At 43.8% G+C, this 27,982-nt stretch overlaps 2 protein-coding genes across 2 annotated transcripts; one reads left to right on the plus strand and one right to left on the minus strand.

The window, feature by feature from the left end:
- Positions 1-106: 106 nt before the first annotated feature.
- gadd45gip1 (growth arrest and DNA-damage-inducible, gamma interacting protein 1) lies at positions 107-4,419 on the plus strand. The gene is made up of 2 exons (XM_088603593.1): positions 107-534; positions 3,882-4,419. Exons 1-2 carry the CDS (start codon positions 134-136, stop codon positions 4,174-4,176), a joined length of 696 nt encoding a protein of 231 aa, XP_088459719.1. The 5' UTR covers positions 107-133; the 3' UTR covers positions 4,177-4,419.
- Positions 4,420-4,913: 494 nt separating this feature from the next.
- On the minus strand, positions 4,914-27,756 carry LOC148650110 (tetratricopeptide repeat protein 39A). The gene is made up of 18 exons (XM_088603591.1): positions 27,423-27,756; positions 23,611-23,715; positions 17,218-17,349; positions 15,817-15,893; positions 15,555-15,622; positions 14,862-14,926; positions 13,609-13,708; positions 12,874-12,939; positions 12,103-12,211; positions 11,436-11,503; positions 11,148-11,207; positions 10,749-10,910; positions 10,190-10,281; positions 9,437-9,557; positions 8,713-8,824; positions 7,960-8,074; positions 6,962-7,078; positions 4,914-6,726 (listed from the first exon to the last, which is right to left on the minus strand). Exons 1-18 carry the CDS (start codon positions 27,455-27,457, stop codon positions 6,621-6,623), a joined length of 1,710 nt encoding a protein of 569 aa, XP_088459717.1. The 5' UTR covers positions 27,458-27,756; the 3' UTR covers positions 4,914-6,620.
- Positions 27,757-27,982: the final 226 nt, after the last annotated feature.

Consider the following 27,982-nt stretch of genomic DNA (forward strand, 5'->3'; position numbering starts at 1 on the left):
TGTAATAATAATAAATGCGAAATAAAAATTCCTTTCAATTCTGTATTTCAATTATGAAACTCAGGCATCTGACTAGTAACCTATCGTTGATATCGTAGGACCTAGGCCTGTCGTGTCACATGACCTTGTAAAGATGGCGGCCTCCGTGCTGTGCAGGAGGACAGCTTCGTTATGGGGTGTGTTTCGAAGCATTTCGTCCCAAAATACCCTAACACCCGAGTTCTCTAGATGTGGGTCCTTCTTGCAAGTCGCCGCCTATAACCCCAAGCCCTTAAAACTCAACTTGAAGGACCCATACATTCCGGATCGAGACAGCGAGAAGACTCCGGAGTGGCAGAAATCCGAGAAGTATGACCGCAAGCTGTTCGCCCGCTACGGGTCGGCTTCGGGGGTCGACGCGGCGAAACTGTGGCCGAGCCCCGAAAAGCTGAAGGAGATAATAGCCGAGGAGCAGGAGTGGAACCCGTCGCTGCAGGAGATGCTGAACAACATCGCCAGCAGAGAGAAGGAGAGAGCTAGGATACTCCAGGCGAGGTGAGCGGGGAATCGAGTCGCTAGTAACTGGGAGGTCTGCTGCTCTGCCTGTCGTCGCGTACGAAAAAGACCAATACACTACAACAAAGTTGCACACAAGAGCATACATAAAGTAGCTTCTTTAATCGATCACTTCATGTTAAAACGAGAATAAATTGTCTTCTTTTTGTTTAGAGTAACTCTTGCGTAGATCGTTTTTACAACAGGTTTCCGGACAGAACTGTAGGTATGAGAGATCATATTCTTTTTTTTTTATTAAACGTATAAATAATTTACAAATACAGCTACAACCAGAGGATTAGAAACAGGTACAAGAGGGAAAAAAAACAAACAGACAAAAAACATTTAACCGCCAGATGTAATGAAGTAAATTATGTGATCAAATTGTATTTTGTACATTCATCATATATCATATTATTTCTCAATTTTTTATTGGATTTAAATAGTGTTTCAGCTCCGCCTCAAAAGTGCTAAAAAGGGGAGTATTATTAGACCATTTTGATTTATGAATGTTAAATTTACCCAGAATGACTAATACATGTACTATAAATAAATGCTCTTTTTCCAAATTTTCTATTAAACAGTACAATAAAATATCAAAATCCTTCAATCTAAAAAACACCTTTAACTGCCTGCAAACAAAACTCTGCAAGTCCTTCCAAAACAACTTCACAAACCAACACCTAACAGATAAATGCACCAAAGATTCCCTTTCAGCCCAACAAAAAACACACAGATCATCCTGCTCCTGCTTAAATTTAGAGAGCACTAATTTAACTGGATAAAACTTATGAACAATTTTAAACAATATCTCTTTAACTTTATTTGTAATACAATATCTATCAGGAGTTGTCCAAACTAACTTCCAGTTTATATTTTCAAACAGTGCATTCCAAAAAGATAAACAAGAAGGGATAAGATGGTATTTACAAAGTTTCCTTATATGAGTATTGTTACATTTCTTATCCTTTATTTCCATGCCATCCAAGAATAAATCCGTTGTAAGACCAGAAAGGACGTCAGTCCTAATAGCGCTTTGATTTGCTTTTAACAAGTTCACTACACCTTCCGGAATGGCATAAAAAACTATTGCATATTCCTTAGAGGTGAAAGGGAGCTGAAATCTCTAGGAATTCAGGATAAGTAAACAATCTACCGTCTTGATTCAACAGTTGAGCCACTCACTAAATACATTTTGTTGTTATACCAAGTCTGTAAAAAAAAACTTAAATGTTTTATTATTCCAAATATAATATGTATGTGGTGAAAAATTGTGTTTGTATAATAAAGTCCAGTATCATAATACTTGCTTATGAAAATTAGATAACTTAATTGGGATTTTTTTATATCAAAGTTACATTTTAACAAAAAGTCAAGATCCCCAACATTCAGAAAAATTGTTTGGAATAAAATTCAAAATACTCTATTTATTATGAATATATTTCCTAATCCAGTTAATTTTAAATGTTATATTTGACATATAAAAGTCTATAACATTCATGTCACCTTGATTTTTTTGGTTTACTCAGAAGGTGTTTTCTAATATAATGAGGTTTATTCTTCCAAATAAAGTTATATAATAGTTTGTCAAACTCATCAATGAGATACGAAGGAACATTCAGTGAAAGTGAAGCGTACACAAAGCGAGAGATACCCTCTGCTTTCGACAGTAGAACCCCACCTGCCTACGATAGGTCCCTCATTAACCAAGACTGGAATCTTTTTTTTTGCATCTAAATTAGAATCCTTAAGAGAAAACAGTTCACACTTGTCAGTATTCAAAGACAATCCTGAGACTGATGAGAACACATTTAAAACCTCAATTGCTTTAGAGACTTCTTTATTATTCTCAAGAAAAACAGTAGTATTGTCTGCTAGTTGACAAATCTTAATTTCTCTTCCCAAGATACTAATGCCTTCCATAATCCTATTATTAATATGAAGAGCCAAACACTGAGTTACTAATCAAAAAGAAAAGGAGATATTGGACATCCCTGCCTAGTACCTCTGCCAATTTCAAATCTCGGAGATGTCCCGTTATGCAATCTGACTGAGCTATTACACCCATTATAAAGAGTCTTAACAACATTCTGAAAATATTCGCCAAAACCAAAAAATTCTAAACACTTAAAACTAACTCTACTGTATCAAAAGCTTTATTAAAGTCCACAAATAAAATATAACTATCATCTTCTTTAAGATCACTATAATCTATCACTTTACCTCCCACCTCATATTCGATGGCTCATTCCAAGTGACGCCTGGAGGTGCTGTGCAAGAGGTCAATTCGACTGCGCTTCTTGTTTATTGGGTACGAGGAACCGCAATGCAAAACGGAACGGTATTTCAGACCTTAATAGTAAAAACACCTTCATTTAAGGTTCATTTTTAACCGTCATGAAGTATTTCGTTTTTACTAGCCATTAAGTAGTTGGTGAACTTGTTGCTAAATACGGTTTTGAAAACGTGATTTCCCCCCTTAATTTCATGGCCACTTATTTTACATTCAAAAGCATTACTTTTCTTGGAATACTTGAGCCAAATTAAAATAAGGATCCTTTAACTGTTTCGTTGTGTTTTGTGATTGGAAAACGTAAGAGGTTTGACAATCGTAAAATTAGCACATTCGGCAGCCTTTAGTAAGATAATTAAATACAAACTCCGTAAAAAAAGAAGTTGTTACTGGGTTGGTATAGAAAATTGAAGGTTGGTTTAGCACTACTTTGACCGTCTTTTAATTTAACATCATTTAATAATTATAATAATAATTGCTAACACTTATATAGCGCTTTTCTGGACACTCCACTCAAAGCGCTTTACAGGTAATGGGGACTCCCCTCCACCACCACCAATGTGCAGCCCCACCTGGATGATGTGACAGCAGCCACAGTGCGCCAGTACTCTCACCACACACCAGCTATCAGTGGGGAGGAGAGCAGAGAGATGGGAATTATTAGGAGGCCATGATTGGTAAAGGCAAGGGGCAATTTTGGCCAGAACGCCGGGTGTTACACCCCTACTCTTTTCGAGAAACACCCTGGGATTTTGAATGACCACAGAGTCAGGACCTCGGTTTTACGTCTCATCTGAAGGCGCTTGTTTACAGTATAGTGTCCCCGTCACTATACTGGGGCATTAGAACCCACATGGACCGCAGGGTGAGCGCCCCCTGCTGGCCCCACGAACACCTCTTCCTGCAGCAACCTTAGTTCTTCCCAGGAGGTCTCCCATCCAGGTACTGACCAGGCTCACACCTGCTGAGCTCCAGTGGGCTGCCAGCTGTGAGTTGCAGTGATATGGCTGCTGGCTTATTTACAGAGTTGTACCTTTTTACTTTGCTTTGTTAGAGAGAAGCTCATCGCCGCCAACATGGCCAAGATGCCGCAGATGGTGGCGGACTGGCGGCGGGACGTGCGGACGCTGAAACAGAAGCAGCGGGAAGACAAGGCCCGGCGGGACCGGCTGCTGGCGGAGGCAAGGGAGCGGTTCGGCTACGCGCTCGACCCCCGCAGCCCCAAGTTTCAGGAGATGGTGAAAGAGATTGAGAAGGAGGAGAAGAAGAAGAAGAAACTGCTGAAAAGGAGGAGAAAAGAGGAAGATGCCCGAGCAACGGAGGTTTCAGGAACGTCCGAGCCCGCCTGAATTTTGGCCTGACGCTCAAAGCGGACTTGAGGGTTTTTTTTTAATGAGCTAGAGCTTTGAGAACACAACTGAATCAAGTGAGGCGCAAACAAGGACATTTTCTGAGAAGTTCAGTTTCACTTACAGGTTTTCACCCCATCACTTGTATAAAACATTTTGCTGCGACACATTAAGGCTGCTGTATACAAACAGCACTAACGTAAGGTAGAAAAAAAAACAAATAAAATAATATTGATTACTTTCTTTAGACTCTGGATTTTATTTTATTTATCCAGTTGCGTCTTTGCTAGCTTATGCGTTTTTATAAAACCCATATGTACCCCCCACCAGTGAAAAACCTGACCTCTTGAAAATTTGGATAATGTCCAAAGACTAAACAAGGATTTATGTACAAACAAGTAGTTAAAAACTGTCTCTTGTGTGGCTGAGTCTTTAACAAATGATGGTGAGATTCTGTGGTATAAATAACTCCTCTGTATGTGTTGGAAAAAACTTTAGGAAAGTAATGTATGAGAAGGAAGTATACTTTCAGAGAAATGTTAGCAATATTAATAATGTCAATGCAGTAGGATCTCTGTCACATAAACCAGCTGAAGATAAGGCTTTACCCTTTATTTAAGTGCCATAAAAAAAGCCAAATGCCACAAATTTAAATTTAATTGACTTTAAGAGTAATAGCAATGTTTTTTGGTGTAAAAAAAGAAAGATCTTTTAAAACACAAAATATATACAGGATATTTTACGGTTTAAATATTAGCATTTTAATTAAAGCAATTTATCTTCACTTTGTTGTAAATCACTTCTATTGATACAGAGTTCTTTAAAAAAAACAGTGTAAACGCTGGAGTCTGATCACAGCCCCGGGTCTGGCTACACGAAGCACTGATTTGGAGGGGTCTTGCTGCCGCTCCAAGTCCCAGGCTCTCACTGCTGCACAGCACTGGGAGCCAAGCGGTACGTGCAGGATCTTGTTCCGGTGGGAACGTCCGACTTGCACAGTGAAAGATCTCAGCCGAGCGCTCGGGCTCGTCAGTTGTGTCAGCTGCGACACCACAGTTAATGGCATTGAACACGTTTACCTTTCCTGCCCCAGGATCCCACACCCACTCTTTCACTCACGGTAATTTAGCACTGAGGTGGTGTTTTTGCTTAACACTTCAAACTCTCTCTCGTATTTCCTTGGCTTCTTGGCTTTGATAACACCCCCATCCGCCAACACAAGGATGGGCACAAGGGCTTTGGTTTTTATTCCATCTGTCCTTGGACATGCATTCCAAACTGTAATCCAGAGCTGGCACAACAAAACGTTTAATCTAAACTGAATACAAGCCAGAATGATCATGATGCTCTTTGAGTTACTAAACAGCACCTGACATGCAGACTACCTGACATGCAGAAAAACTGTTTATGCGAGCCAGACTTGTAATACGTTGGGTTTACAAGCAAACGCTGTTCACTTCATCACTAAAACAGAAATCCTATCACATGCCCCAGATACAGGTGCTACCCACAGAATATAATATAGTGTGACATGAGCTGCAGAAGACCCAGAGCTCTGAGCCACCCCAAAAACATGAAACATGAAACATGTAAACACTGCAAAAACTTTAAAAAAGTCAGGCTCTTGGCACGTTCTGCAGGGAGAGCAAACATTTTTTCCTCCACTAGCCTGTAGGAAAAGGAGGCTCTGCAGTTGGGAATTCAGGTGAATCAATCTCCTGTTACAGCTGCTGGGAACAGAATCCATATCGGCATATCTCAAGTCTGGAGCTGAGACTGGAAGGACTACTCCCAACTCGGCCAAGCAAACAAGAGCTCAGTGCACATGAGTCCAAGCTCTGTTCTTAAAACCAGAACCTGTGCAACCTGAAGAAATGGTGCCATCATCAAGCGATGTAGAAATGAGACAGGAGACCTGCAAGAAGGTGCTCAATGAATGAAGACTATCCACACTAAAGGAACAAGTAATAGGTTTATTCCATGCCGAATCATTGTGTTTTCTTTGATGCTCTTTTCAGCATGGAATAAATCTATTGTTCCTTTCAGGCCTACGCATCCTGACGCAGCTACCCACCTGAACTACCTATCCACCCTAAATTCTACCATCCTTGCCACCTCTGTGCTCCATTCTAAGGATATCATACAGGTTTTCCACACTGTACAATGCCAGTGATACAAACTGTAAACATGAGAAGCATAAATGTGCAACAGACAATAAGGAAGATCTGTCAGAGTAAATCACTAAGGAAGAGGAAAGAGAGCCTGTGAAACACAGGGCTGAGGTGTGAGGTGAGGTGTGGAGAGCTGTCACTCGCAGGCAGGCCTTTCATTTGCTGACCAATCAAAAGACCAGAAGGCAGCTCCCACCCCCTAAAAGAGGTTAACCAGGCTCTCCTTGGGTATCTGGTCTGCTGTATCTCTGGTCAGGGAGCCACTTCTGTCCATCAGAGCTCAGTGACCTCATCCACATCGTTGGCTTTTAATTTGGAGAGAGCAGCGTGAATCCTGAACTGCGTCCGGGATTCCATGGAATACTCCTTGTAGTTGTTTCTGCACAAGAGCCACAGAACAAAATGATCAAAAAATAAGGATGGGCATTGGAGATTTGCAAAGTGGCCTCACAAAATTAGAAAAACAAATAGCTCATCTGGGATGGTACTATTAGTTTCAAAAGAAAAACAGGATAAAAAAATCCACTTAAATGTTATTATTAATGAATAACTGAACAGGAGCATTGCAGGTGGCAAGTTGTAAATCCAAATGTGTCCAGCAGGGGGAGACTCACTTGGCACGGTGCAGCAGTTTGATAGCTCCCTCCTTGCGGCCTACGTCAATATACAGCAAGCTGAGCTCCAGCATGGCATTGGGAACCAAGTAGTGGTCATATCTGATCTTCTTCTCACTGCAGGAACATGGAAGACAGATGTTATATGAGACAAAATTATCTTTGTCTCTGTATTCCTTCTCGTTTTGGAGATGCAGTTCTTTAATGTTGTATAAACACACATACTAGCATGCATATTATAAAAGATTAAAAATGGTACTGCAAAATCAAATTTAAATGTAAAGAAATGGAGACCAAAGTTATGATACTGTTTTTAGAAAAATACTAGCAGGTAATAAACAATTTTTCAGATTAGGTATTAGATCTAGTAAAAGATCTTAGTCAAGGGGGTAGATCAACAGTTTAGATTAAGAACAAATCTGCAACTTGATTTCACCTGGACAGTTTTACTTATCTAATTCCCCCTGTTGCTTCATAGTAATAAGATTGCTACAGCGATTGAGCAGCGTGGAGACATGGCATTTAGTGCTGATGCATCACAGCTCTTGGAGACATTCGATTCTGGACTGGAGAGCCTAACTCAGTACTTGTGTGGGCTCCACTGTCTTTCCATGTTCCAGAGACATGCCAGCGAGGTTGATTAATGGGCTGTGTGCGATACATGTGTGTGCGCTACGAGTGGTATGTACTGCGTGCTGTGTGCTGTGAGTGGTGTGCACATGTGTGTGCTGTGATGGACAACCAGGTCTTCTAGGATGCAGACCCAGTTGCACATCATGCTTACACGAGAGGTGTTGGTTTGTCGTGACCCATGCCAGTCATTGTCCTTCCCAGGATGGATAGATGGCTGGAGGCAGCAGTTAAGGTACCAGTTGTGTTAAAAGTACCGCAGGGCAGCAGATTACAAGGCTGGTCAGGTTGCACAGCCCTGGTCTGCAGTGATACGGTGGGTGCCGGAAGGGTGGCAGTCACCCAGAGCCCAGGAGGAGCAGGATTACCTCTTGCAGACCTGAGAGAAGCATTCCTCCGCTGCCTCCGTATGGCCCTGGTTCTTCAGGCACAGTCCCTTCAACAACAGGATCACAGACCTGTCGTCCACCGTGTACTCGTTCACTGGACACAGAGAGAGGCAGAGGGCCTTGGTCATGAACTATTTCCTGCTTGGCACAGTATGTTAATGAAGGCTTGTGTTGACATTTTTTGCTTCCCCCCAAAAAAAATATTTGGACCTGTCAGAGCCTTTTATATCAGCATTCAGTCAAATCTCAGTCATGCTTTTGAACTACACTGGAAGTGTACAGAGTTGCTGTCCTCCCAGAATAATTATAAAATGTAGCCAAGCATGGTCATAAAATAGTTTAATGAATAACACCTGGACGGAGAAAGAGAGACAGGGTAATATCACAAGGATTCTTTTAGATTCAAGTACAAAATGCAACATGTAACATATGAACATTATGCTGATGACCCCACAGCAAGGAAAGTCAAATGTTCTCTAATAAAACAATGTGCCATTTTATTTCAATTTTATTTTCTAATACTGGCCTGCTGGCATTCAGTACACTCACTGAGATTTGTGGATACTGAGGCCTAAGCAAGCTGACATTTTTGCATGCCGAGTCCTGAGCATGCTGGCATTGGTGTATCCTGGGGCCTGGTGTATGCTAAGGCCTGAACATGCTGGGATTGGTGTATGCTGAAGATGAGCATGCTGGGATTGGTGTATGATGAGGCCTGGGAAGTGCCTGTACCTGGTGCCTCCTGAAGAGTGCGCTCTGCTTCCAGGAGAGTCTCCATCATCCCTGCTGTCAGCTCCGGACGTTTCCTGATCATGGTGAAGCCGTTCCACATGTACATCATCTCCTGTAGGACAAAAAGCACAGTATAGTACCTGTACTGACACCGTACACCCTACATACTTTCAGTTATATAATGATCACTAAACTTTGTCTTACAGCCAAAATCCAGCAGGTTTTGAAGGGAAGGTGTCTTTAACTTTTTACAATACTTCACAGAGATTGCAATTTCTGCCATCTCTGTGAAGTATTAAGCCCTATTTGACATCCTCTCTCAAGCCTTAAGATATTGATAAATTAAAAGAGATCTAGAAATCCCGCTGGATTTTGGCCTTAAATTTGAATGTTCCCAATTCAAAGAGCTGCTGGTGACATCTACAAATACTTCCCCTGAAATGTTTGCATATATTTAAATGTTTTCTGAACATGGGCATTGATGCATCTGTTGGCTATACTGTATTCATATCTCAGCTACCGTTGAACAATGGGCTTAATGATGCAGCAATATTACACAAACATGAACACTAGAAGACACCACCCAAAGCTGTCAAAAGTAATGGACTTGACTCTGTTTCAGTGACGATCATTTCTAAGGATCACATAACTAATTATCTGCAATATGAGGGCTGTTGTGTTCATTGTTTTGGCTCTTTTCACCCTAAGGGTATCTCAGTCTTACCAACACAGGCACGGGCAGCCGTACGGGGTTGCTGGCCTTGTAGCGTCTTGCCTTGCGGATGGCGAACTTCTCTGTGGGGGGGGACTTGCCTGCAATCTTCTGCTTGAATGAGGGCACCTGTCTGAGATATAGTCAGGGACAGACAGAGACCAAGACGTGTCAAGTTCTGGTTCCTTGGAACCACTGGACAGACACACATATTTCTAGGTTACTTAAAGCGTGTTGAAAATACTGAAGGAGAAGCATCATGGATTCCCCAGAAAACTAGACACAAAAAACACCAAAACAAAACCAATTTAATTTGCTATACTAAAATAGTCCAATATATCTCAATGTGACAGTGTGTTGGTGTAGAGTTCAGTATATCTCAAGAGTGGCACAGTGTGCAGGAGTCGTGTTCAGTATATCTCAATGTGGCAGCGTGTAGGTGTAGTGTTCAGTATATCTTAATGTGGCACAGTGTGAAGTGGTAGTGTTCAGTATATCTCAATGTGGCACAGTGTGCAGCGGTAGTGTTCAGTATATCTTAATGTGGCACAGTGTGAAGTGGTAGTGTTCAGTATATCTCAATGTGGCACAGTGTGCAGCGGTAGTGTTCACTATATCTCAATGTGGCACAGTGTGAAGTGGTAGTGTTCAGTATATCTCAATGTGGCACAGTGTGCAGCGGTAGTGTTCACTATATCTCAATGTGGCAGTCTATACAGTTAATTCAGTGCTGTAAGTGGATGGGAAAGTCTGCAGTCTTCCTACCTGAAGAGCTCCACTTCATTGTCCCCAAAGGGCCTAGCTTCATCCCGGGGCAGCATGCTGAGGTAGGCAGCTTTCATGTACACATACATGGCCTGCAAAGACACAGTGGAGTCAGTTCCAACCTGCCAACACACACTGGGGGGCTGAGCCCTCCTCAGAGAGATGCTGGGTCCCTTTTAGTAAAGCAGATTGCATTTTCTTTGAAGTGTGCTGAACCTGCACATGAATGAATGAATTCGAAGCATCAGGAAACATCAGAAAGGCTACAACCCAGAGGTGGCAATTTGGCCCATCTAGTCTTTTTTTAGTAGATAATGTATCCAAAAATCTCATCCAGCTGTTTCTTGAAAGAAACGTCCTTCAAACGCATCATCCGGTCAGATTCTGAACAGCATCCTCTTTTTTCACTTTATGGGCGGAATAAGTAATCGGGAACAAATTGCAAAGTAAGTTCAGCACACCCTTGTATTTCAGTCCTATGCCTTTACTCCTCAGGTTACCCAGGTGCATTGTGGTTCTTGTGCTGACTAACTCTACAAGCCACAGTAAGTAATCTCACCTTTGACCAGCGGCTCTCCTTGCTCAGCAGGTCGGCAAAGAAGTAGGCCATCTTCCACACCCTCTTGTAGGTGTGGCACCACATCAGCTCCCAGTAGCACATGTGGTGGAACTGCTTCCAAGCCTGCTGGGCCTTGCAGCCCTCCTCAAACAGCTCAACTGCCTGGCGACACAGACACAGACCCCTCGGGTCAGGATGAATGAGAAAACACTTCACTGCCAGACACAGTTCTGAATCAGAAATCAGTAATCGGCATTCAAAATTAAAGCAAGTGTTACTTTTTTTTAATTTTGACTTAGATATCCCCATCTCCCATACATAAAAAAGACCCGCCCACACCTGAACGGCAGAATAGAGTGTGCGTTCAGAAAACCCGTCCCTCAGGGCCCCAAGACTCACCTCATCTATGTTCCCCTTGATCTCCTCAGTCCGGCCTGCGAAGAACAGGAAGATGGCTCCCTGAGACACGTAGAAAGAGACACAAGATGGGAGTTAGTGCTTTATAAAGAACCTTAATGATCACAGCTCCCTAAGAAAAAATCAGTAGTGGTGTGAACAGAACATCATGAGAAAAAGGGCTAATGTAGTCCTTATCGGAGCCATAAGAATACTAGAAAAATTAGCCTTTTCTGTACTTTTCTGAACTCATGTGAACTTGTGTATAACAGACTTGTTCTTCTGACTTACCCGTGGGTACCGAAGCAAGAAAGGTTTCAGCAGCTTCTCAGCATCAGCTACCTCACCCTCCCCTGTACCTACATTAAGGACAGAAAGAAAACACAGATTTCACACATAATGTCGAAACAGCCCTATCACGTTCACACCATCCTCCCGCGTTCACCTAAAGTTGCACAAAGACTAATGTGCTGTTGCAGCGTCTTCCCTCCAGGAAAAGAAGCACAAACCAAACTACACTCTCACCCGCTCCCTAAGCAAACAAAATACCCCCACCCCACCCCAAAAGGGTTTATTTAAGTAGGAATCACCGGTAGCCTGTTTTGTTTGCTAATTTTCACGCCCAGCCACTTCAATCAGGAATCAGCAACTGTTTAGGACTTGACTTTAGGAATGACGCCTGCAGACACGCCCACTCGTCAAACCCATTTGCCGTGTGCATGCCTCTCAAGCCTGCAGTCTCCTAGGGTTCGCCACTGCACTGCCAGAGGCCCGTGGCAGACTAACGCCACGCTGACCCGCGGCACCCAACCAGCTGTGCCCGTTCACCTGGGGTATCCAGGTCACGCTCAGGTACGACACGGCCTGGGCTGTAACCAGGCATGCCTGGACTGCGGGTCCCAACCGGCCTTCGATGGCTGAGCAGCAGAGGAAGCACTTCCGAGAGGCGACAGGTTACCGAGTATGAAGGTAAGGAAGGTGTAGTAGCAGAGCAGCAGCAAGGCGCACAGCATGGAGCGCAGGTTCAGAGAGGTGGCTCCCTCCTGCAGCTGGGTGAGGCCGTATTCCTGCAGAGAGACACCGCGAGTCAGACCCACACTCCGTTTCTGTCCCCGGGCCGTCTTGCTCAAGGACTGCGTTCCTGCCCCAGCCCGTCCCCTGCAGGACCTCTCTCCCTTTCCCAGTCAGTGGCTTTGAGGCTTGGATAGGGCAACATTTGATCTTCTTTTACAGATTGAAGTATTTTCTTTTTAAATCTGCAACATTTCTCTACAACAGACTCTGGGGAGCACTGTGCATGACTCTTCTGTGGTTAGCTCACATTCTGACAGCTTGGGGCCCTGCTTCACCAGACAAACATCCTGTTCACTGGCGGTAACTTCACTTACTAGCAGAGTTAAAACAATCCACAGGGTCCCTGCCAATAAAAAGTCCATATCCAACACCAAACATTTATTTAAGTAAATATACTTATTTCTATCAGCCATCAGGGCAAGACATTCCTTAAGGCCCATAAGCACACTTGAGCTGATTGTAAGGAACATCTTGCTGCTGCGATGATTAAAATTATATTTTACTTGGTTTTGAGATGTGACTCAGGTTTCGAAGCTGACAATCCTCTGTTTGAATACACCTCCAAATTTTAAAAACGTCAAGTGACATGTGGCATCTGGATTGTGCTTCAGCAGTAAAGACAATCCAGTTGTGCCAGCCAGCCCAAAGTCACTACCTTGTCCCCAGAGAACCCAGCGAATTCCAGGAGTTTCAGAATCCGAGCAGGAAAGAGAGAGAGCGTCTGTGGGAGGCAGAAATAACATGGTAAAGGACAAGGATAACAAAACAGTCATTTATGAACAAACACAGTATTTTCCACAGCATGTGATGCAGTGTTCAAACCATCATCCCTGGAGCCTGGATCATTTTTTGCCAGCCTGCAAACTGCCTGCAAACAGCCAGAAGAACTCTAGAGGCAGCCCTGTGGCTATGGGTTCAACTGTTGTACAGTTGTTGTTATTAAGTGGTGCTCCATTCAAAATTACTTCAGCAGTTACCTCCTGTCTAAATAGGTAAATCAAGGTTGTTGTTGTAAATGAGTATTTGTCATCCACTGATGTATCTGGTTAATCACAAGCTGATTATTTTTACCGAACAGGCTAGATAGGTAACAGATGGGAGAAGGCCACTTGGCCTTTCTTAGGTTATTTCCTTTTCTGTCACTGCACTAGAATGTCACCCTAACTCTTCTGGATTCCGGACCACAAAGACTGCAGCATTTTCAGGTACTTCCAGACTTCAGCAGCCCTGACCAATACAGGACCTCCCCTGAACAGAGGTGAATTCCACACCGCAGAACAATTTGACTCTGTCCAACTTCCGAAGGGATTACTTAATCTTGTAATAGGAACACATCTGCATCTTGAAAACCAAGTCACATGATTAGAATCAGGTGACCTGACAGACATACCAAGTTGAAGGCACCGATCCCCAGTGACACTCCTCCTTCCAAATGGATGTGGTTGGTTCCTTTGGGGAAATTGTTTGCCTGGATGAAGCTATGGAGCTCCCTGGGGGAGAAGGAATACGATTATTATACAATAAGAAGACCGTATGATCACTTTTGTCCAGTTTAAACTGGATATGAACAATTTTGCGTGATTTCATCACCTTTGTTTCTTGCAAATGTAATAGCTGGTCCTGCTGCTGGGTCAGAGCAGCCTTTTTGTCAGTTTAGTAAAAATCATTATCTTAAGAAAATACATTTTCTTTAAAAATTAATCTTTGCTTATCAAAGGAAGAAAGTCGGAATAAATTTAGTATCTGATTGATTCTGACTGCCGCTTCCTTCAAAAGTAGTGAGCAATGTCATTATGCAAATATTTTGTATATCAAAGGCTGCTATGATGTATTAATTTGCTGTAGTGGTTCAAAGCCACTGGGCACTCATTGGACAACTTAAAACAATTTAACTCTCGAGTTAAAGGAGCTGGGAGGTAACAGACAACTCCGTCAACTCATTTTCCTAGTTTCCTAGTTTTAAAACCTGCTTCGAACAGAAATATGGTAAGAACAATAAGGGTTTCAGGGCCACTACTGAAAACTATATGTATTGGTCACAGTCTGTCTAATATCACACTGGATCAAATAACTACTCTTATGAGCCACCCTGCAGCTCAAGATCACAACAGCAGTTCAAACACAGTAGACAATCAAGCAAGAAACATTTGGAGAGATGTAATCTTCAGACTTACTGCACTTACAGTAAAGTGAAGATGCACAGTCACTTGTATGGATTTACAGGTTGTTCTATCAATAAGGCGGCACAGTGATGCAGTGGTTAGTACTGCTGCCTCGCAGGACTGAGGGCCTGGGTTCAATTCCAGACCTGGGGTGTCATCTGCATGGAGTTTGTATGTTCTCTCCATGTTCATGTGAGTTTGCTCTGGGTGCTCCAGTTTCCTCTCATAATCTGAAGATATACTGGTAGGTAAACTGGCTTCTAGATAGACTGGCCCAGGGGTGAGTGTGTGTGTACTGTGTGTGTCTGTCTGCCCTCTAGTGGACAAGTGGCTCATCCAGGGTCTATCCTGCCTTGCACTTTTTGCTTGCTGGGACAGGCTCTGGCTTCCCTCAACCCTGTACTGGAAAAAGCCATTAGAAAATAGATGAAGGTTAATGACTAATGGGTACAACAAGAAGCCAATGTCACTGCACACTTACCTGTATATCATGTAGCTGTTGCGCACCTTCATTCCTCCTTTGATAAAACCCACCATGTTCTCATCCTTTGAAGAAACAAAATACAAACTGATTTCTTCTTTCCTGTGTTGGCCTGCTTCAGTACAGCACCCATTTTAATGATGCTTCACTTCAAAGGTTTATGTTGTAGTCAGCACAAAGCAAGTGCAAACCCCTCTCTGAAGTGAGGTAAAGATACATTGCCATTACAGATACCAACAGATCCTCTCTGTTAATTAACCTTTTTAAACAATACTAATGTTACTAGTGCTAATTGTTATTCCTTTTATTCCCACATCTAATCAGGAGTCACCAATTTATAATAAACCTAATTTCTCCACTGTGACCCTTGCTTGCAGCAACATGGGAATAAGGTTGGAGAGCAGCTGAGGACTATGCACACAATCCCCCAGAACGTATACTTGTCTGAGCCATCCGCAGTTCTGCTCACTGGGAGCCCCATACTTTGTATAGCTTTCATATTTTCCAGGTTTTCCCAAACAGTAGTGTCTAATAACAACTTATGAAGAAGCACAGCAAGTTAGAATTGTGTTTCATGTGTATATGCAAAGCTACTCAAAACCTCCGTTATAGGCATTAAAACCAGTCTGATGTTCATAAAACCTGAAGTGGAGTCAAATCCCAGTATTGCATAATTGAAGTGATTGGCCTTACCTGTAAGAAGGTTAGCGCAGCTCTCTGAAGCAAACACTCTGCGTAACAAGCCTCAGCATGGATCTCCTCTGGAAACACATACACAGAAGGCACAGCTTTTAAAAGCTTCATGTCCATGCTGTTCTTTTACAGACTCAAATACATTACAACTGGGACAGAACACCAGGCACAAAAGGGACCAGGCACATACACACTTGTGGTGGTGGCTTAGACGTCTGCATCTCACTGATGCTTCCTGTTCTGCTACCCCAAACACACTCACCTTCCGTAAAGGCATCACCAGACGACTTGTTGACCAGACCTGTAATGGAGCCAACTACAGTGGACTTCTTCCGAAACCTGGGGAGGGGATGCAAAAGATTACTCTGCATTTCTGTTGTCTTTTGCATTGTTGAGTCTGCAATGCCTGTAGCATTGATTTCCACATGCAAAGGCCTTTTCCCATTTCTGAAACTTACGGCTCCAGCACTTCCTATCGCCCACTCGCTAAGCCTACGATTAGCATGAAGTGTTGCAAACTGTATCTGCATTAGGAGCTTTGTCAACGCTGCACTCCTCAAAGGGCCCACTGTAACAGGTGCGCTGCTGGAATCAGACGCTGCTGAGCTGGGATGCAAATACATTCAAATCCCTCCATTTGAACTGAGAGAACGAGTTTGCATGTAAATGTACTTATCTACCTGAGAAAATAGGGGTCAGAGAATTTAGAAGGGCTCAGCTGGAAATTCAATAAAACCCCAAGAAAAAAACCTTTTAACCATTCATTAAAATCCTGAAGGTTGTACCACTGTTATTTTAAAATTCACGGCATCTTAATTTGCTTTCTGAGGCTTTTCCATCATAATTTTATAATCAAACTAACTCTCTGCCACTCATTACTACTGTAGTCTGATGACATTGCAAAAGATAAGAAAGTGATTCTCAGCAATGTATTGGCTAACTGCCTGATTGGCCGTGTGGGCCTCAGACACAGGCCCCAGTTGGCCGTGTGGCCCCCAGACACAGGCCCCAGTTGGCCGTGTGGGTCCCAGACACAGGCCCTGATTGGCTGGTGGGCCCCAGACACAGGTCCCGATTGGCTGGTGGGCCCCAGACACAGGTCCCGATTGGCTGGTGGGCCCCAGACACAGGTCCCGATTGGCTGGTGGGCCCCAGACACAGGTCCCGATTGGCTGGTGGGCCCCAGACACAGGTCCCGATTGGCTGACTGACTGCACTGCTTGCTGCCATGCACTCTGGGGCAATGTTTGTTGTTTTATTTTCGACCAAACTAAACAACTTTATCCTGAAAAAAAAGAAAACACCAAATCTTACACAGAAAAAATAGGATATTAAAATGAGACTTTTTTAATTATTTTGCAGGTGTGAGGCTACCAAGTAAATAAATAAGACTCCCCCTGTATGAAATAGTTGAGAGTCACTTCGGGGTTCACAAGTAGTAGGTTCTATCCAGCACTCAGGCCCTTCATGCTTGTTGCCTTATTTTGGGTACATTTGCATGTGTGCATGCAAAGGTGTTGCTGCACTAGTTCATCACTGCATTTTGAATGAGAGCCGGCAGCTCTCAAAAACCTGAAATGTATCAGACTGTGCAATGGGAAGCCGTATCCGTTCCCTCATGGTTAGCGTAGTAAGACTGCGGCCATTTGTTGATTACCCATACCTCTGGCACACCTCCTGCGCGCTCTTCATGGTGCTGCCAGCGTTGACGATGTCCTCGTGCTCGAAGGTCATCATGGCCTGCATTTCCAGAATGGTGGCGTAGATGAGGGCGTGGTACATGCTCTCTTTAAACCTGCAGACGACAGGCCACATGGGTCACACTGCAGGGGTGGAAACAGTGTGGGCAAGTTCTATATATAGACATGCAGTAATTTTTTGGTTCTCTGGACTCATAACGGGACCGTTGTGGCTTCCCCAGTTGGGAAGCCACTGTGATAGCCTTGTGCAAGGTTCTTCATTCAGATTGCTCCAGGAAAATTCCCAAATGCCATGTGCCCTGAAATTGGTAGGTTGTGTCAGATAAAAACATCAGTCAAGCAAATAAGAAAGGTTACAAATGAGAAGTCACTCAGGCCATCAAGCCTGTTAGGTTGCTGGTAGTCAATTAACGAAAAGATCCCATCTAGCTGTTTCTTGAAAGGAACCACAGTATGGGTTTCATCACCAAGCCTGGGTAGCTTGTTCCACACTCCCACATTCCTTTGGGTAAAGAAATGCCTCCTGTTTGTGCCTTTAAATGCACTGGCACATGGTTTTCATTTGTGTCCTTTGGTTTGTGTGGTTTGTGTTAATGTATAATAGCTATTATTAATAACAGCCAATGGGTGTGGAAAAAATGGCCCAAATGGCTTCTTCTCATTATTTACTTTTCTTAGGTTGTGGCATGCTGCTCTGTGAGTTGTGTTTGTTGGAAAGAGCTGCAACGACTAAACTGCTGGCTTCCTTGCACTGCCCAACTGTCTGGCACGCAGGCAACCTGTCCGTTATGCCATGGGCAACTTCCAGGCCCAACACAACCAAAAAGGTTGTTGGGTCAGCCTGTCAGTTCAGTTCAACAACAGGAAATGGTTTCGTGCGTGTGTGTTGGAACTGTATTGCAAAAGGTTTCGAATTTCTGGAACTTTTCCCCATTTGGTCGTGTCTTTTCATTTTTATTTAACCAACGCGTCACAGGTCAAGATGTCCAGCCATCTGTCACCTTCTTACACAGATAGCCAGGTCCAGGTCTGTCACATAGCTTCAGAGACGACTGTGCTTGCTTGCTAATGTAATGTTAGAAGTAGCACACACCCATCTTAGAAAACAAAAAGGCGAAACTGCCCTATTCTACCCCCTCCCCAGCTCCACATTCACAACCCACAGTATAAATACCACCTGTTTGCGTGCACATCTGTGTCAGGCCCTGCGTGATTAACAAAGACAAACAACCGGATCTGCCGCGTCCATACAGCCTATATTCTGCGCTTAGCCTGTTTTTGCGAAGGCTATCCTACATTTCTGTACCAAGACATAAATACCAGTTTCCTCCAGGAGCATCTGCATCTGGCCCTGCTGATGAACAAGGACACGTTAGCAGGTATGGACAGGAAAACAGGAAACACTATATATCCTTCTCTTTTTATCACGGAATAATACCATGTTTCAAAGGTATGATTAGCACACATACGAAATGAGCCACAGTACTTCTTGACATGCTGCCAACAAAAACCTGCTGGGCTGTGATGTCACTAAGAGCACACCTAAACCTGAACTGACTTACTCCTGTGAAAACAGGGTGGTGTTCGGTGTCTCTAATGTGGATACAACGCTTGTCATAGTGTCCATGTGTCCAAAAGCGCCTACACGTTTTCTAATCACTTTCTGGGGTGTTGGACCGCCTCAGGTGACGTCCATGTTCTTGCCATCCAGTGTGATATGAATAAAACTATTTACAAATTATATCCATACATCGCATAGCAAAAAATATATGGATTTTTTAGCCTGCTTAATCAAATGGAACACCCTAAAAAAGTTTGAATTATTTGAATTCTTTCTGAAATGCAGAAGTTGCAGAGGCAGGTGTAAGCAGCGTTATTGGAAAATATATGGACACATAATCGTTTATCAGTCAGTGATACCTTAAAGTCTACTGGGCTCTTATTCATCCTGGTACACGTGTGGACCAGTACAGGAGCTAGTACAGGTGTGGACGATCCTGGTTGTGGAGGGCTGGTGTGTCTGCAGGTTTTCTAGGTCTCTTCCCGACACCAGTGCCTTAAGAACTAGGTCTCATTAAGCCAGTGATAAGCTTTTCCCAGCATGGCCAAGGTTGAACTTGTTAAGTGCTGAGTTGGAAAACCTGCAGACATACCAGCCTTCCACAACCTGGATTGCTCACCTCTGCCCTAACTATATAGTTTAGATCGGGGGGGGGGGAACACCTCCAGTTCTAACTGAACTAATGATTTGCTTAAACTGACAAATTCAAGCCTTGTTCTTTAGAACCCACTCGTTCCTGGCAAGAGTTACAGCAGCCTGAAGCCTATCCCGAATGCATAGGACAGAAGGTAGGACCATATCCGAATCGGGACATAAGGCACAGCAGATCCAGGACTAATTGAGAGCCACTAATTAATTTAGGAAGCATGTTTTTGGACGTTGGAGAAGGCAAAAGCATCTGCAGAAAACCCACTGAGACAGGGGAGAACATGCAAACTCCATATAGAAAGAGGACCAGTGCAGAATCAAACCCAGGACCCATCAGCTGTGAAGGAGTGACACAAACGGCCTCTCCCATTGTTTGCCTCCAACTATGCACTTCAGACTGAATCTATTAGGTTTACATCACAAACTTTCAGACACATAATCTACTATACAGTCATATTGAATTCTGTGGACACAAACTGGTTAATGATCTGTCCTTTAACTAGTGAGAACTGTGACAAAAGCTTTCCCTACTCAAAACTGAAAAAACAATAACTGGAAGGATCGTGTAACTAGACAAAAATAAAAAGGAAGAAAACTAGAACAGGCTAATCTTGTGACATTATTAATAGTGATCTGTTTATTTGTGAAAAAACTTCAGAGTTTCATTAAATATCAAATCAGATATATTCACACTGTAGTGTCCCATGCTTTGCTATTTTATCATTAACCTAATTCACAGAGAACTTGAAATATTGGATGAAATTTACTATAAAATATCCATTACACACGGATTTGGGGAGTGAGAGGTACAGTAGTTTTTAGTAGGTTTTTAATTGCTAACAAACCAGATCTGCTCCTCAGATCTGCTCGCATTCGAACCTTTGGCTTACGGTTTAACCAGGTACAGTAGTCACTTGTCAGGCAGAACAGCAGCTCAGTCGTTAGCACTGCTGACCTGTAGAGCTTTGGGTCGCTATCTGCATGGAGTGCGCATGTTATCTCACTGGTTACATGGGTTCCCCCCCACAGTCCAAACACATACTGGTTTATTGGCTTCTGGGAAAACTGTGCACGCCCCTGTCCGCGTGGGCCCTGTGATGGACTGGCAGCCCATACAGGGGGGTACCCGCCTTACACCCGTTGCTTGCTGGGATAGGCTCCGGCTCCCCCAGGACCCTGAATTGGATTACATGGCTAGGAAATCATTGAATAGAATAATTTTCCCGGGCCGGGAATGAGCGCCACCCGTGCGAGGTAGGGGAGCTGCCTGGTTCAGAGAGGCGATGATGTAAACAGGACACGCATGGGGCTTCCAGCCTGCCTGGGCAAAGGGCTGCTGAGCTCACGAAGAAGGGCACTGTCGCTAATCCACCCATGTTTGCCTCCTGCTCCGCGCAGAGTAAGCAGAGAGCTAATCTGTGCCGCTGGCCGGCACCCTGAGCAAACACTCTGCATCCTGGTGCTGGAGACACCGTCCCTCGAGACCTGCCACCCCACCTCACTCCCTGACACCAACAATTAACCAGGCAAACACCTGGGTGACTGTGCAGCAGGACAGCGGAAAGGCAGGCTGCGCCTGGGATGTGGATTCAACCTTTCATCAGCTCTGCTCCAAACAAATGCTTCCAGCGTTGCAATCGGGCAAAAGATCCTGTGAGATCAAATTAACCACACAGGTGCCTTGCAAAGAGATATTCCTTTTCCAAGGAAAAAGAAATTGTAATGCTAATGCATTTTGTAAGTTTTTCCCATTTTCCATGCACTATACTAGACTGTAAAGATATTTTGCACAAAATGGTTTGTCTCATAAGTGATTGGGAGTCTGCCTATGTTTTGACTTTCTGCTGTTGTTCAGTAGCCATACAAAACAAGTGAATGTGAATGTTTAAAATATTAAGAGGTTTGAAAACTACTTAGACCAAGAAATGAAACCTGAAAAATCAGAAAACCAGCGTGAGCCTCCATCCACTCTAAAACCAGGTCAAACACCTCCTCTCTCCTTCTCCTTATGAAGTCCCGATTTATTGGTGCAGATCCCTGCTGCGTCACTCCGGCTCCTCTCCAGCTAATTGATCCTGAATAATTATATAATCATTTCATGTGGCTCTGCTTATCTGGTAAGCTATTGGAACACCCTAAGGGCTCAGATCCAACTTGTCAAAGCAGCAAAACCAGTCCTAATCCTACAACCTAATCTGCGCAAGCCGGCCTGTAAATCTACACTGGACGACACAGTCATGGCTGTAGTTTGTTTCATTTAGGACATCAATACAATATTTAAACACGCATAACAAACCAGTTCATACTTAGTTTGTGACATGTAATTGTTTCACAAGTAAAAATAAAAGTGCTACTGAAGTTTTCTAGAGCAGCCCAACATCACGTGCATAATGACCCCTGAAGGTGTGTATTACAAATGTGGGACAAAGGTCATCTCTAGTAAATACTTTATTACAACAAAAATAACCAATATCCTCATTCTAGCATTTATCCACCGTTATAATAATATGCAAAAGTAAAAAAAAATCCCACTTATTTTTATTCATTTGTTTATCTGATGCTTTCATGCAAAGTGACACTTACAGTTGCACCCATTTAAATAGATGAGCTTCACAATGGAGAGCTCTGAATGAAACACTGCTCCAGGATACAACAGTGAAGCTCCACCTGGGATCTGAACTCACAACCTAGCAGGAATAATTAGTTCAGAATTACTCTTCAAAAGTACTCCAAGACAGAAGAAGCAAGGCAATATTCATCCCTCGTGGCCATCAGTATTGTTGGCGAGCTTGACGATGAGTCATAAAGAGAGTTTCAGCCGTCAACACAGGCAACTACGCAGAGTAATATTTCAACTTTGCGACCTTATTTTCAACATGGCCAGACACAAGAACCTTAAGACAGTTACATGTAACACCTTTCTATTTTGCACAGAAGAGCCCAAACCTTTTAAAACCTGAAGTGTATCACAGTACCAAGCAGCTGGATTTGTTTGTGTCCCTGAAAGCTGAAGATGATTGGGAAAGGAAATCATTTATCATCACCAGCTTATAGGGTGATTATAATCACTGAGCAGAATACTAAACTGACAGCTAGTCAATTCCAGCAACAGCAAATATAATGACCCCATGCTTTCTCAGATACAGAGAAACATAAGGGTACAGTACACAATGTAGATAGCTACATGTAACATGTAGTTACCAAGTTACCAAGGATGCACTTGCTAGCAGAGCATCAACTATGTCAGCACTAGGCCTAAGTTGTCACTATGGTTGTGGTCCAACCTGGAAAACAGAGACTAAACTGCAACTCTCAGATGGACGTGCATGGACAGGCCTGGGAAAGACTGAACTGAACTGGCCGGGATACCTTTGACCTGCCAAGAGCACCTCCCGTGACCTTTGAGTTCATGACCTCAGATCAAGCACCATTTCAGATCATAAATCAGTGGTCAGCAACCAACTTGCACTGTCCTGGGTCAAGTGAGGCAGTGAAAGATTCAGGATCACACATAATAAAGTTCATATTTCATGTGTGATAGATCTACAAATGTTTTATGTTTTCTTTCTTACACAGCACGGTAGTTTTTACAAAGTTATTTGTGGTGAGGGGGGGGCAGTTTTGGGTGTAAGTAATAATGCATCTATACTTGAAAAGGTCTTCAGTTAAATATTCAAAACTGTTAAGCTTAAACTGTAAGTGTGTACTATGACAGTGACACAGAAAAAGCATTTTGTATACTCATAGTATGATGTTACAGTATTTCTATGTCCACAGTGCAGCTAGGAAAGGCTAATTATTAGAATAATTTATTATTAATCATTAGAATCATTTATATGAAAATTCCCAGAACAAAGCAAACCATCAGACTCAAAATTGTTCTCTTTCTCTGGTTAAACTGCAACTGCAGTGCAAACACCTGAGCTCTGCCTACCCGTGTCGTGACCTCCAGGAATCGAACCCGCTCCCATGAGTGGGGAGAGAAGTGGACCCCACGTGTAGACTCAAGGAAGAGCAGGGCCAGATTGCCAGTCGGGGGGACAGGAGGGCAGGGGAGGAGAGAGGGGGTGTGGCTAGAGTAGGAAAGGTTGACTCCGCCTCTTGGTGGGAGGCGGGGCTATTCGTCAGGCTTTGCTCTGGTGCTCACCGTGGCCGCAACTTGTCCAGGCTCTCCGTGAACTTGTTGTTCAGGAACAGATCCAGGGCCTCCATGCACTCCTCCAGAGCGGTCTGCAGGCTGATCGGAGGAGAGCTGTGGGGAGAGAAGAGCACAAGCCGGGCGTCAGCAGGATACACACACTGCGAACAGCTGCAACAGGGCCACAGCAGCCGAGGAGCCATTTTAAGCAAGCTGTTTTTGGAGGGAGAAACTGTGGAGCACAAGGAGCTCAGATCTTCAACAGCTGATCCCTGAGCGTTTGATGGCAGGGAACCTGTGTATCACCTGAAAACATCAGGATTTTGAAACCCCTAAAGGAAAGCACGGAAGGCAAGAGGAGAGGCCAGAGCAAGGCTGTTAGTGGCCTGCTGAGACACCAGAGCTTACAAGTCAGCTCCTGCAAGGCCCCGCAGAGTACCAGGAAAAAGAAAGTTCTGTGCACTTTGCTCACTTTCACTAACGCTGAGCAGGAAAAGCTCACTGAAAAAGTCCTCTGGGGCAAACTCAGTTCTGCACACTCTTTTACAGTATAGCTGAGCCACAGCGAAACTTCCCCATCTCTCCTCCATCCCAAGCGCCCCTAACCACCCTCCGATTCACACGGTACAGCTGTTCAAACTGTCGAGATTTCTCTTCATTCCGACAATCTCCAACACAGTCAACAGCCTTCTCTCCTTTCGTGTTTCTGTTTCATGGTTTATTGAGTTACCTGTCGCCCCCTCCAAAGGCATGAACAGCTCCTTCCTGGGGAGGTCTGCATTGAGCTGGAGGCTCTAGAATGTGGACAGCCTACCAGCAGGTCTACCCTTTTGCCTTCATCATGATCAGGTCAAACATTTGTCTGTGCATATGCAACCACCTACGGTATATTCCCTACTCAAGAACCGGGCTTGTTCATTCTGAATTCCTAACTGATTCCTGCGAGTGTCTCACGAGGGGGAGTTTACACATGAGAATTATAATGATACTGTGGCTTGCACCCTTAGAAAGAGCTCTCTGTTCAGCCAGCTGTTATCTGCAGTGCTGCTCCGGTAAGAGAACTACCAGTGCTGAGCCTGTTGCAGAGAAGAGCAGAAGCCCATTTGACTATGAACACAAAGAGAACGGCACTTCAGGAGGAGCTCGGCAGGAAGGGGTCAGCAGATCGCAACCGAGCTCTTTACTGCCCACACCAAGAAAAAGTAGAGAGATCAGGCACAACACCAACGGCTCCAGGAGACGAAATCCCTCAAGGTGTAGCAGGCAGCTAGTGGGGCTGTTCCCTGCTGAGAAACTGCAGACAGAAGCTGGAATTCCCCAGCGCCGAGACACACGCTGCATAGTGAGTGATCAGCTGTTAAAGTCACAGTGTCCAGACCCAGCACAAGCGGCCGCACAACGGGAGACCTGATCCTAAAACAGTACAGGGACATCAATGCATGTGGCCACTCACTTCCTCTCCCTCTCGCTCTTCCCATGATAAAATCAGCATTTCAAACAAGACACGTTTATTTTCTTTGGAGAGAGAAAAAGCTGCAAGCACAGAGCCACAGTTCGGTTATAGCTAGCAGCAGGGCTGCTTCCTCAACCCATCAAGCCTGCCACCAAGCCCAAAGGTATTTTACATTTAAAGGAATGACACAAAGTTATTCTTGTTTTTCATGGTGAGGGGGGTGAGAGATGGAGCGTAGGAACTTTTCTTTCGCCTGTGAATTCAACCTCCTTTTGTTCACATGTCTGAAAATGGAGGAAGGGCCTGTTACACTGGCTCCTGATCTGGGTCCTGGTGACCAGCCCACCTGTGGGCTTTTATTCCAGCTGATCTCTCCCTAACACAATCAAACCCTTCATTGACTTCATAATACGATTAATGCGAACTCCCTGTTCCCGGCTCTTAAATGCGTTGGAGCTTTAACTGCTCTATTTTGTAAGTGAAATAAAATCCTAAACTTGTGACAAGTAACCAAATGCAAATTTTCCAATGAAGCAACTTCTTACACCAAGCGGGGCTTCAGTTATCTAAGATGGGATGGAATGAAAACCTAGAGGCGTATGGGTCACCAGGCCCAGGACTGGTCAATTCTTAATTCTTTAAGTATTTTCATGCCTTTAACATGCTGGAAGGGTGCCTTCTTTTAACTAACGGATTTCACCAAGCCCCTAAAAATCTCCAACTTTTAAAGAGGCAAAAACAAAACACTCAGTTAAGTAGAGAGGTCAGCAGATGAGCGGGGCTCTGGGACCACAGCTGGCTGAAACTCTTCAGGAAACATCAGGAAGCTGCTGAAATGGTTCTGGCTTATGATATCATTAATCCCTCCTAGTAACTTTTCTTCATCGTAGTATGCGGCTACAGGAGAACACGCAGGCTAGTCTTCATCTTGTTTTGATTCCAGTTCCAATTAGGTTAAATTCCAGAGAATCCTCTCACAGCACCTGTGAAGGGTTGCATGAGAAACAGCGCATTGAGAAAAGGTCTTACCAACCGACTCGTCAGAGCTGGAGATCAGAACAGTGTCGTACTGTTGCTGAAAGAGAAGAGTTGCCCGGTTTCTAGAACGCCACCTGGACTACCAGGTTTCTGCAGAAAAGATGCTCACACACATACATCCTGGGGTGTGAGTCCCTGCACTGATCTGCTCTCTCCACTCTTTGGTTTGCCTTTTTAATGCAGAAACAGTTTCTGGGGCGAGCTATCACTGACAATCACACATCGAGGACCAAAGTGAAGTATTAAATCACGATTTCAGTCAAGTGTTTACCAAGGAAGGGAACAGACACAATGCCTCTTGCAGATTGAAAGATAAAGCTCCCTATTAAATATAAATATTTTAATATTAATATAAATATGAGCATAGAACAGACAGAAGTGTTACACAGTCTAGAACTAGGATACACAAATCTCTGGGGCTTTAAGGTATTTTACCAATTATCAGCTGGACAAGCAGGTAGCAAAAAGACAAACATATAAAAATATAAATATATAAAATGTGAAACCATTAAAGTGAGAGGCAACTTGTGAAAACGACTTGGGTGTCTATGTCAACACATCATGTGCATCTTGTAGACACTGTGGGTTAGCATTTTTAAAAGGCAAACAAAATGTAAGAATACAGGCTGCTCTGGAATCAGTCTGCAGGAGAGCAATCAGGTGCATTCTGGGGCTCGAAGGAATGTCCTACGCTGAAGGGATAAAACTATTCAAGCTTGTCTTGAACAGACAAAGACAACAATGGGTTCCGTTTCAAATATTCAAAATCCAGAAAGGCATTGACAAAGGTAACCCAGAGGACTTCTTCAGAGTGCAACTTGGACTAGAGGACATGAGTGGAAAGGACATGGAAGTGCATTTAAAACAAGAGGCACCTCTGTACACAAAGGGTTGTGGGGGTGTGCAACAAGCTGCTCAAGCCTGGCTTCTTTCACAAAATGACATGAGATCCTGGGATCCAACAATTAACTGAAAAAAACGAGAGTGGACTAAATGGGCGAATAGCCTTCTCTCGATTAGAACACATCTTATGTTGTTGACAAGACAGAATATTTCACACCGATACCAAGACCAATGTCTTACTATTCGTCGGCCTATTCAAAACTATTTCCAGCTTCTACATGACAGACTCGCAATCACAAATGTCTGTTTCGACATTTAGGGATTTACCAACAATTATATTTGGAAAAGGCGCTTTTGACATTAGACGCAGACAAACATACATTTATTTCAGCCCAAAACTGAACTGTTAACTGTTGTCTCAGCCGCTCTGACTATAGAAAACACAGGGCTGTTTATAACTCCCGACCGTGACAGATGTTGTACTTACTCGTTGACAGGTGGTTCTTTCCCGTCGAGGGACATTTTCACTGAGCTGGTCACAGTCGTCCCGGGATGACGAATTTTGTTTCTGGAAACGAAAACGCGTCAACAAAAGTCGGACGACAGGAATGGGGCAGCTGGCAACACCGAGGAAACTGTTAAAACCTCCGTCAGGCTATTAACCCTTCACGACCGTCCATCAAACATCTCAGAAGAGAAAACAGAAAACTAAACTTGTGGAATCCGAACAAACCGCAGCACAGCCAGCAAATCCAACTTCCTGCAGCGCGTAGGGACACAGAGCAGCGGAGCGTAATGGCTCCACCTTAGCAACCGCTAACGAGCGGGTACACACACACCCCCGTGAGCTTCCTCACCTGTATGGAAAAAGTCCATCGCGCTTCCCATGTCGTTATAGCCAGTTGTACAACCCGTTAAGGACGAGAACTCGTCAAACCCAGCTAATTTCGAACTCAAAAATAAAAATAAATTCCGTTTGTCATCACAACTCCAGACGACAGAATTGATGTAATGCATAACTTTCCGGTGTCCTTCTACGGCCTAAAC

This window comes from Lepisosteus platostomus, chromosome 13 (genome assembly GCF_059453375.1).
Source record: "Lepisosteus platostomus isolate fLepPlt1 chromosome 13, fLepPlt1.hap1, whole genome shotgun sequence".
In the NCBI taxonomy this organism is placed as follows: Eukaryota; Metazoa; Chordata; class Actinopteri; order Semionotiformes; family Lepisosteidae; genus Lepisosteus; species Lepisosteus platostomus.

Bases quoted from the DNA above. Each gene is read 5' to 3' on its own strand.
- LOC148650110 (XM_088603591.1), bottom strand. From the start codon at position 27,457: ATGTCCCTCGACGGGAAAGAACCACCTGTCAACGA. The intron at 12,940-13,608 runs GTATGTCTGTCA...TGCCTCCCACAG, and splicing joins GGATCGGTGCCTTCAACTTG to ACGCTCTCTCTCTTTCCTGC. The intron at 11,208-11,435 runs GTAAGTCAGAAG...TACGTGTCTCAG, and splicing joins TCTTGCTTCGGTACCCACGG to GGAGCCATCTTCCTGTTCTT.
- gadd45gip1 (XM_088603593.1), top strand. From the start codon at position 134: ATGGCGGCCTCCGTGCTGTGCAGGAGGACAGCTTCGTTATGGGGTGTG. The intron at 535-3,881 runs GTGAGCGGGGAA...TTGCTTTGTTAG, and splicing joins GCTAGGATACTCCAGGCGAG to AGAGAAGCTCATCGCCGCCA.